At 34.7% G+C, this 11,489-nt stretch overlaps 2 protein-coding genes across 2 annotated transcripts; one reads left to right on the plus strand and one right to left on the minus strand.

The window, feature by feature from the left end:
• Positions 1 to 3,909: 3,909 nt before the first annotated feature.
• On the plus strand, positions 3,910 to 9,221 carry LOC141712578 (putative plastid-lipid-associated protein 13, chloroplastic). Its single transcript, XM_074515567.1, has 7 exons — positions 3,910 to 4,402; positions 4,507 to 4,628; positions 4,711 to 4,794; positions 5,341 to 5,437; positions 6,492 to 6,708; positions 8,357 to 8,409; positions 9,001 to 9,221. The coding sequence occupies exons 1-7, from the start codon at positions 4,145 to 4,147 to the stop codon at positions 9,091 to 9,093; spliced, it is 924 nt and encodes a 307-aa protein (XP_074371668.1). The 5' UTR covers positions 3,910 to 4,144; the 3' UTR covers positions 9,094 to 9,221.
• A 1,133-nt stretch (positions 9,222 to 10,354) lies between these two features.
• On the minus strand, positions 10,355 to 11,198 carry LOC141710814 (VQ motif-containing protein 25-like). The gene has a single exon (XM_074513340.1). It carries the CDS (start codon positions 11,096 to 11,098, stop codon positions 10,547 to 10,549), a length of 552 nt encoding a protein of 183 aa, XP_074369441.1. The 5' UTR covers positions 11,099 to 11,198; the 3' UTR covers positions 10,355 to 10,546.
• Positions 11,199 to 11,489: the final 291 nt, after the last annotated feature.

An 11,489-nucleotide genomic window follows, 5' to 3' on the forward strand; every position in this document is an offset into this window, starting at 1 on the left:
TCAAAACCCTAGCAGAAATTGCTTTAGAATAGATGCTAGGATTACAATTGCCAATGATCCTGTCATAGAGGAGGCAAGAATAGCACATTCAAGTGACAATGTGGTGCAAGACACACAAGGGTTTGAGACTGGTGCACATGACAATAACCCAGTCAAATCCTCTACAATCCAATTGAAGGTTCTCACAACTAGTGTGGAACAATAACTTGTCATAACCACCCACTTTGCACCATGTAAGAGTAACTTGCCACCAAGTATTGGCATAATTAACATGTTAATATCATATACATCTAATTTGGCATCGTTTTAGCCCCTTTTGATACCACTTTATACGAGTCAATTTTGAGTTGCATTTTGGCTCTAATCGACCATGTAAGTCACTTCCCACAATATTAAAGTCATTTTTTACCCTATAAGAGTAACTTGCCACTATATATTGGTACAATTAACATGTTAAAATCATATACATCCAATTTGGCATTGTTTTAGCACCGTTTGATAGCACTTTATACTTGTCAATTTTGGTCCATCTTTTGGCTCTAATCAACCATGTTAGTCACTTCCCACCATATTAGAGTCACTTTTCACCCTATAAGAGTAACTTGTCACCATATATTGGCATAATTAACATGTTAACGTCATATACATCTACTTTGGCATCATTTTAGCACCTTTTTGATACCACATTATAGAAGTCAATTTTGGGCTGCATTTTGGCTCTAATCAACCATGTAAGTCACTTCTCACCATATCAGCGTCACTTTGCACCCTATAAGAGTAACTGGCCACTATATGTTGGTACAATTACCATGTTAAAATGATATACATCCACTTTGGCATCGTTTTAGCACCCTTTGATACCACTTTATACTTGTTAATTTTGGTCCATCTTTTGGCTCTAATCAACCATGTTAGTCACTTTCTATCATATTAGAGTCACTTGTTAACATATTAATTATGCCAATACATGGTGGCAAGTTACTCTTACAGGGTGCAAAGTGACTCTAATATGGTGGAAAGTGACTTACGTGGTTGATTAGAGCCAAAATGTACCCCAAAATTGATTCGGATAAAGTGGTATGAAAAGGTGCTAAAACGATGCCAAATTAGATGTATATGATATTGACATGTTAATTATGCCAATATATGGTAGCAAGTTACTCTTACGGGGTGCAAAGTGACTCTAATATTGTGGGAAATGACTTACGTGGTTGATTAGAGACAAAATGTACCCCAAAATTGACTCGTATAAAGTGATATCAAAAGGTGATAAAACGATGCCAAATTAGATGTATATAATGTTAACATATTAATTGTACCAATATATGGAGGCGAGTTACACTTATAGAAAGCTTCTGGGCTACACACATGTATGAGCACCGCCATTATTCAAGACCTCCATAACTTGTCTATTATGATATTGTGGAAACAATTAAGGATCAAATTGTAGCCGATCCTAGAATTAAAAAAAAAGTGTTAATGGCGACGGCAAAAAGTATTTTTGGTTACTTTCCAGGTAGAAATAAAATTAGAAATGCAAAACAACGTGTGATGGATGAAGTGCATGGGTCTTAGGAAGGATCATATAAAGATCTTCCTTATTTGATGGAAGTATTGCAATCATTCAATGTCGGTACCAAAGTTGATTGGCTTTTTAAAGAAAGTAAGTCAGGAGGACATGAGAATTTAGAGGTATATTTTTGACAACACTAATAGTTCATTCTTGTGTTTGTGAATTTAATACTTATTCTTTTAGGTACATTAATTTAGGGTTTGCACTAATGAATGGTATCGTATATGTTTGAAACAGGAAGTGACGTTCAAGAGATTGTTTTGGGCTTATAAGCCTTGTATTGATGGATTTGAGCATTGCATCCCAGTCATTCACATAGATGGCACCCACATTTATGGTCCTTGTCCTGGTGTACTATTGAGTGTTGTAGCAGTAGATGGTTTCAGTCACATTCTTCCATTGGTGTTTGCAATTGTGGAATCCGAGAATGTTTCTAGTTGGGGGTGGTTTATAGAAAGGTTGAGAAGGTTTGTGGCAGGTAAGAGACACGACATTTGTATCATCTTCGACAGACATACTAGGATTATGATAGCTATGCGGCGGACGGGATGGTGTGAGTCTTATGACCATTATAGATTTTGCATTAGATATTTTTCTATAAATTTTGTTAATGCGCATAGGAGACCGGGATTGAAGGATAGGTTAGTTGATTTGGCTTCTCAGGTGCAAGAAAAGAAGTTTGATTATCTATGGGAACAAATATTGATTGCAGAGCCCCGAACAGAGGAATGGTACGGATAAACCATTGATGAAATGGTCTTTAGCACATGATGGTGGTAAACGTTTTGGCATCATGACCACCAACCATGCCGAAAGTTGAAATAATACAATTCTTGAAGCTAGAAGCCTCCCGATTAGTTCATTGGTTAGATTCGTGTTTATGAAGACCGTGAAGTATTTTGATGAAAGTCGGGTTGAGATTGCAACCCAATCATCTAGAGATCAAGTGTTCACTAAACATGCACACAAAATATTGAGCCGGTCGAACAAACTGTGTTACCTGACATAATCTGACGGTATTTGACCGAAATTCTATGTTGTTTGAAGGAGTTACTAGGAGGGTTGGCCAAAAAGGAGGAAATAAACATTATCGTCCGGTTGCAAGAGGGTATGTGTTCTTGTGGAAAGTGGCAAAACTATCGCATCCCATGTTCTCATTTGGTCGCGTGTTGCATATATTTAAATATGAGTCACGAAAGATTTGTAGGCGATTTTTATAGGTTGGAGAATGTTTCAAAGGTCTATGACGGTGTATTTGAACCAATACCAACCAAAGGGGATCTTCGTTGGTCATCGAGTGTTGAGTTTCCAAAGTTAATGCATGACAAATAAGTTGAGAAGAAGAAAGGAAGAAGAAAGTCCACACGATTTATGAATGCAATGGATTTTCAAGCATCGCGTGAAATTGAAGCAATTTGACTATTGTTATTATTTATTTTGAGATAATTTATTAGATATTCGATACTTTATTTAAAATTCTTGTTAAATTCGGAGACTTGCATTGATTTGTCTTTCTTCTAATTTGTGTTATGTTACTAATTTGATACTTAATTAGTATGGTGTTTTTGTTTAAAATCGCATTTTGAAGATTTTTTGAAAAAATAAGTAAATTCCAGTAGCTTCTGTTGGAAAAATTAGTGTTTCTACATCCTGATAAAAACCAAACCTGAAACAACGTTTCCCCCTAAATACACGAACTTGTGTTACGTTTTAACTTCAAAACATGATTTCGTGTTCCGTTTTCACCATTCAATACAAGTTTTGATATTGCGTTTATAAATATTGAAATTTAATGAATAAACTCAAAACTTCAGATTCCGTTTTCATCCACTCAATACATTTTTTGAAACTGCGTTTTTTTTATAAAATTTAGTATATAAATGCAAAACATGAACTCGTGTTGTGTTTTAACATCAAAACAAGACTTCGAATACCGTTTTTATATTTTAAATTTTAATTAATAAACTCAAAATTTCAGATTTCGTTTTCATCCACTTAATACACATTTTGAAACTCTGTTTTCGTCCCCTATATTTATTTTTTGAACCAACGTTTTAACTTTGCAAAAAATTATTAAATTCCGATAAACAAGATCTCAGTCTGCGTTTTGATCACACATAACAAAAGGCGCAAAAACGTTTTTACTTTTAAAATTTGTACCGTAAAATATAGTTAAACATAACACGGATTTCCGTTTTTCCTTTAACAACTAAAACTTGTATCTCAGATTTCATTTTGGAGCGACTCAATCTGCGTTTTGACCACCCAAAATGAAAGACGCAAAAGTGTTTTTAGGTTTAAGATTTGTAGTGTATGGTGAAACGTAACGCACATTTTGTCGATTTAATGACTGAACCGGAAATTCTTGAAAACATGAGCGATGAAAATGGTAATAAGCCCAATATCCCCCGAATCATTTCTAGTCCGTGGTAAAACGCAAAGAAGCGAGGGAGGGAGAGCAATAAACGGTCATCCTTGTTCAGCAGTTTAAGCAACTAAACACCCAGCATCGCCATTCTATTATTTTCTATATTACTATTTATATACTACAATCAGGGTTGCTTAAAATCCATGGCTTGTTCAATTCAACTCACATCATTTTACACAACACCCTCCTCTGTATCTTCTTCTGCTAGCTCTTCCTATTCCCCCCTTCCTATTTTCTTGCCAAATGGCCGGAAAATCAATTCCGGCAACAAATTTGGCCGGAAAATCAAGAATGACCGATTTTTCAGAGTAATGAATGTACAACAACCTGTTCAAGGAGCTTCTGCTACTTATGCTAAGGAAATGGAACGCCTTTCTGCTAAAGAGTCGCTTCTTCTTGCTGTAATAAATTTTAATTTGCGTATTTATAATTTACGAGACGTTAATATTTTTTATTGATTGAATTTTAGTGATTGTTTTGGTGATGAGGTGTTTGATTGGTTTAGTTCAAGGATGCTGGGGGTTTTGAGGGGTTAGTTTCGGGGAATGTGACTGATGTTCAAAGGATTGATGTTAATGAGAGGATTACTAGTCTCGAGAGGCTTAATCCGACACCTCGGCCTACTACGTATGTTTTATTAGCTACTTAATTTTATAGTGAGATTGCTTTTGTATGTTTAAGATCTTAATTGGTGTTTTTAGTTTTGCAGGTCTCCGTTTCTCGAAGGGAGGTGGAATTTTGAGTGGCTAGGAACTGGGACCCCGGGGCTGTTTGCTATTAAAATTGTGTTCGAGTAAGTGATTTAAATGTGCGTGCTTATGTACTGCCTTTATTTGTTTGGGAATTTAGTATACTGGTAGAGTGGTAGTATGTTTTGTTATTTCCGTGGAAGAATGTTGGGAGTTATTCTGCGTAAAGAAACAATGAAAACAACAATTAGAGACTATATGAAGAGCTTCATTTAATGATTGGCATGGCAGCAAGGACATAAACAATTACATTCTTTTGCCAGTTTTTCAATTGGGCACTAGACTGTGAAATGTATAATCATTTAGGCTTTGCATGATACCACATTAGTGTTCTAGTAGCATCAACAAATCAATACTATGACATATAAACTTGCACGGTGATTCCAAACTCTATTTATCTATCTATCAATATACATGTCAGTCTATCAATGTCTCTCCGTAGGATTGTGCTTCAATCGGATAATCAGATTTACAATTAGAAATGTACTTTGTCTCGATCATATAAGTGTCATAGCCAGTATGTAGCTTATTATAAACTTCAGTTACATATAATGGCAGCAAAATATATCCCTAACTTCAGATTGTTGCAGGAGATTTCCTTCATCATTGACAAATTTATCAAAGATGGATGTGTTGATAAAGGACGGAAATGCAAAGATTACAGCACAGTTGAAATTCCTAAACTCGGTAATAATTTGGGACGTGCATGAACTGCTGCACACTATTTTTTTTTAATGTCAGACAGGTTTTGCCTTAGCATATATAAAGATGTACATTATCATATTATTCTATTAGTATTACTATTTACCATTGATACAAACCTGTCAGGGTGCCAATTTAAGTCAATCAAACTTGTGTGATAAATTCTCTGGCGAAGCTCAACTATGTTTGAGCTATCATTTGTATGAGAAACTGCAACTAAGGGTTTGTTGTGGACAGCTGCAAATGTACTCTGAAAGCACCCGTCTTTTTTATACTGCATGAATGAAATGATGTTTTTTGCCTTTTTGGTTTTGCAGAACTGTCAGTTATGCTTGTCTTTACATATAACATTCGATGTCCATTTTTGTCTATGCTAGTACTGTAGCGGAGAGTTGAATGTCTACATATATCTAATTATCTATTTTTAAACAAAGAGTTTGGAGGCATCAAAATTCTGTAGCACTTAATTTTTAAATATTTGAGCTGGACGTCAGTTTTTATTCTTCAGGGGAGTTGCGCAGGCCTGAGAATCTGTAAAAAGGTTTATGTGCACAATTGTTTGGTTCAACAATCAACTTTGTTGAATCATCATTAGTCGCGACTATAAGTTCTATTTATATAAATATCACTTCCTATATTCTTTAATATTAAAGTGGCTAATAAGTTTAAATATGTGTGTGTCTGTGTGTGCGTGTGTGTGTGTGCAAACAGAGATTATATAGTTCTATGGTTACCAAATATTGAATTAACTGACTGTGGTTCCAAGTATAGTATGTGTAAATCATAGAAATGGTCACATTTATGTTTTTTTATATGTAGGCAAGGAACAAAAACTATGCACAACTTTTTCTAATTTTTTTTCGCTCAAACTTAAATTTTTTAAGCATCTCTTAAAAATATAGTTTTATTGTTGCACTAGGTATATGATGTAGTTTTTATTTACTGCCCTGACTTATGTACTATAGTTCCTCTTTCAAGTTACCATGACATCTTTGGAAGCAATTTTTGACAAAACTAGAGTGATTATGGTGAGTTGCAGATCGAAAGCAAATTTATATTATCCACCAAGTTATCTGTTGAAGGGCCTCTTCGAATGAAAGAAGAATATGCCGAAGGGATATTTGAGTCTCCAACAATTGATGAATCCGCCATACCTGAACAACTAAGAGGTGCTTTTGGACAGGCTGCTACTACGATGCAACAGCTTCCTGTTCCTATTAGAGATGTTGTGACCAATGGGCTTAAAGTTCCACTCAGTGAGCTTTTTATTAACATATCTACCATGTGCATTGTTTTTTTAACATTAGTAATTTTAAATCTTAGAATTACGTAAAGTTCCAAGCAAGTCATAATACCAATTATAATCAAGCGTCCTGAAATTGACCTTTAACATTTCATATATCCTAGCTGGTACAGCTTAAGTGCTAAAGCAAGAGTGTTAATTCATTATCACTAAAAAGACTTTAGCTTTAGTTTTAACATCTTACTATCTGTTCACAACACCATTCATTCTGTCCTTCAATATTTAGTTTCTATGAGTCGAACATAGAAATAATATATATATATATATATATTAAAATATATAGTTTCACTAGGGTTGTAATTCCAGCCGACTCGAACATTTAGTTATCGAGTTTGCGTTCGAGTTCAACCTTTTTTTTATCTAAGCCAGGCCTAAAACTTTTGAAGCTCAGCCCGTATTTTAACCAAGTCTAGTTCGAGCTTGGTTCGAGCCGAGTTCGAAACTCGATTTTTTAATTGTTTTTTAAGTATAGCCCAATTATGCGCGGTTGAAACTTCTATTACTACATTTACTAGGCCCAGACTTTAAAATTATGTTTGAAGCCCAAATCCACAGTTCACACCATTTTCAAAGTTCCTGTATTATGAGCTCCTGGTTATTCATGATGTGACTTCTGAGATATTATGTGATAAAAACTTTTTACCCTCAACCCTGAGTACACCTTATTACGCAAGTTTGCAGAAGTATTAGCTATAAAGACACGCTGAGGGTTGATATATTCAATCTACTGGTAAGGTCTATATGACTGTATATTAGTTTTGTTACTAAATCTAGCATTTCCATATAAATGACGAGTCATGCACTCAAGTTCTTGTGCTCTTCCATAGTTCCATTCTAAGAACACTTAAAAAAACAAACTGTAATTCTGTTTTGCACCTCAGAAATTGCAAATTCTCTGAAATATCTGAGCTTTAGAATTAAAAAAATATTAGAACTTCACTAACACTTTTCACAACACACCCTTGCAAAAAATAGATATTTATATATTATTGATTCTGAGCCGAGTCGAGCTAATAAAAACTTGAGTCGACTATCGAGCCAGGAATCTTACTCGGACTCGAGCTTGAAAATGATTTCGAGTTAATTTGATCCTGTTTTATCGAGTCGAACTAGAACGAAATATAGCCCGAATTTTCACCATCAATATAGTCTTTGTAAATAAGAGTGCTGCTTATCTACAATCAAGTTATAGAATCTAAGTAATTTCTTTACAACATTGTTCTAAAATATATTTTTGGTTCACTCATACTCGCAAGTTGAATTGCTCTATCTGCTTTCACTTTTTTCCATCATTTATCATGACGTGTTTTTGTTGTCTTTATATAAGAAAAAAATTCTAATGCTATGTTGCATATAAACTTGGTCATCCACAAAGAAAAGGGTTTTCATATCAAGTTTTGCTTGTTTATTCAGTTGAGATGAAAACATCATGACATCTTTCTTACGCTAGCATGATGTTTGAAATAATTTTTTAAAACTATAGCTGAAAAAATCACTTCTTAGGCATTCATTTCCTTATATGTTACTGCATATATATATATATATCCCTACTATTAACCAGGTTTGAATCTTTTCTAATTATAATCTTTTTGCGACTTCAGGTGGTTCTTACCAGAGACTCTTTATGATTTCTTATCTTGACGAAGAAATTTTGGTATGTTTAAATCAATTTGTTTTAGTAATCAAGTATCAACTTAGTTTCTAAGTTATTGTTGGCAATGAGTTTCTTTTTTCCATGATTTTGCTGTATAAGGTGATGTCAAATACATAATTACATGCTTCATAACATAATTACACGCTTCATCAGTCAGTAGCACCACTTTGTCTAACTGGCTCTTTTTTGTTAAATCAAGTCCTGTTGTTTCCTTGGGATTGAGGGTATATTTAATAGTTTCTGCTACCCCTTGGGGCTTGGGTCATTGTGTTGTAAATCTCAAGTCAAATTTAATAAGCATCTATCCTATAAATATTTCACTAGAACATAGCATGGCGATATACAATACATGGACTTTTTTCATTGTATTTTTTTTCTTAGTTATCATGTAAAGGGTCCGAGGCATGTGTTAGGAGGAACTCCTGATCAGTTATACTTCAAAAGAAGTACTATATACTTTTAATGTGGTATTGTAAACTATAGAGGTGAATACTATCTGTTTACATGGTAGGTGAATACTATCTGTTTACATGGTAGGTGAATACTATCTGTTTGTGGTTGCCTAAATAACATCTTCTGGTCTTGATACAGATAATAAGAGATACTGCCGGAATACCAGAAGTTCTTACAAGATTGGATACCCCTGTAGAGACCATGGAATCTGTTACAGAGTATGTGAGCTAAAAGCATTTCTCTTGTATGTGCCAACAATAAAAAGTATTGTCACCAGATAATTAAAATTCAGAGTTAGTATACTAACATTCCTCTCCTGTTCTTCTACACTGAAATTTATCGGTTCTGTTTTCATGTGAGTATGTCTGTGCCTGCCTACATAAGGAAATTTTCCATTTTTGTGAGTATAACTTGCTTGTACTGAGATGAAATGGTTGATGGCAGCATCAAATATAGGCAATGCTAACCAACATCTGAGGGGGTTGGTATGTGAAGTGTATTATTGTCTGTCATGCTTTGTTTATGTTGAGACTATAATTAATTACGTGACAAGCATCAAGTTATTTTAAAAGAAATCTCACAGAGCGTGAAGAAGGATTTGTATAAATATAGAATTGATTTAATAGAGAATGTTATCCTCTTAAAAAATTATAATTAGTGTCCTTGTAAGTTGACTTAGTTGTGCTGTGCTTGTCATTGACGGACTAGCTCAATTATCTCCTACCTGCCACTTCACAAAGATTTGCCCCTCACCATAAGAGGACATGTTTACAACTTCATTTATTTCATATACGCCTCCTCACAGGCCCTAACCATTCGAAGACATCGCAATAGCTTCATTTCCGAATCATTAGTAAAGTTACCGGTTACACGTTGACATGTTAGTATTTGGGATTTGGGGTTTCTAACATTTTTCAATTTTCTTTTACCTTTTTCCTTCATATTGAAAAAAAAAAACGAAAGAGGTAAATTTGAAGGGGTTGCTGCTGCTTCTTATAATAAGGGCGGTTTCGTGTAAATTTTCGAGAAATGCAGTATGTTTTAGTTGCAGAAGCTAAAGATCCAACTTGACGAGATTTTATTAAGAAATAGGTATTTAATTAATATATCTATAAATTTTCTTGCAAGAAACGCAATGCATAATGAAGGGCTTAAAGTCCAGTTTGGTTAGCCAAATACAGTAATCTTCTCTTGCAGGATCCACCTTGTTCCCGTAAAAACATCCACCAGAGAGAAATCGAATGAAGTCGGGAGAAATAAAGAAGCACATACATGTCCATGTTATTGGCAAATGACAGAAACAGAAAAACAACAGATATGCAAAATCCATGGAGTCCCAAATTTGGGATAACGATAAAGACAAACACACAGAGATAAATTAAGTTAAGATTTAAATAAACAGAGACAAATCAGTACGTACTCAGTGGCTTAATTCCAATTGGAGCTCTAAGATGTACTCATATAAAACTAGAACAAATCCTACTTACAACCAACAGAAAACTGAAATCAATTTATTAATTAACAAGATACTTAAGTTACAAATTGCCTACAAATGATCAGGTCATGCATGAAATTAACATCAAATTTTTATAATTAAAAGATTAAATAAATAATAAATGAATCATAGCCTCTAGCAGCAGCAGCAGCAGCAATTAGATAAGATGAAGGACATTGGATCATGCATCTAGGCAAGCTGAGATTGATGATCTGGAAACGCACCCATAGGTGACGCATCCAAAGGAAGTATTGGAAAGGCATTAAGTTCTTGCATAAATCCATCTAAATCCGCAAATCCTCCGAGAAATCCACCACCTGAGTTTGCACCTCCCCATATTTCCTCTTCTCCTTTGATTCTCTCCCTCAGCTCAGACGGCCTAAACCCTGTTCGAATCTCGAGTTTCTTAGGCACTGCCAACGCTGGACAGTTGATGATACTTCTTGTTTGATTTTTCTTCTTGGCTGCAGCGACTTTGTTGATTTGGGAAGTAGGCTTTCCAGTGAGTCTTTGAACAAGTTCTCGAAAGTTGGCAACGTCTGTTTTAATAATCTCGGGTGCGTAAATGTGAATGATGCGGATTTTAGGAGGCTTGCCTTTGGACATCATGTGTGAAGTCTTGTGCATGCCTAGAGAAGACGAGGACGATGAGGTGGTCGTTGATTTTGTAGTAGATGATTTTGTAACACAAGATTGTTTCTTGTTCATGAAAGCAGTAGCAATCTCCATATTTGTATACATGATCTTGGTTTTGTCTGTACTTGTTTTTATTGAATGTGAATGTGTGTGTTTGTTACTGAAATAGAGAGATATGTGGAGAGGAGGAGTAGTTGGTGGAGTGTTTGTTAATTTGGAAAGAGATGTGGAGGGTGTTAATATTTATATACTGCATATGAGGTGAACTGGTAAGGCAGGAATCAAGTTTGTAATTTAAATTTTAAAAAATGTTATGCAAAGTGGAAACAAAATATACAACTCAAGGTCCCCCTAGTACTATTTGTATTGTATTTCATCTGTACTTCAGACTTCGGTTGCACTATTTGTTTGTTTTACAATTCCTTAGGAGACGAGTTTTTTTACAAATAATAAATAATAATAAATAATATAAAAGAAAAAGTTCATGATGATGTGG

The sequence above is a fragment of the Apium graveolens genome, chromosome 3, assembly GCF_009905375.1.
Source record: "Apium graveolens cultivar Ventura chromosome 3, ASM990537v1, whole genome shotgun sequence".
NCBI lineage: Eukaryota > Viridiplantae > Streptophyta > Magnoliopsida > Apiales > Apiaceae > Apium > Apium graveolens.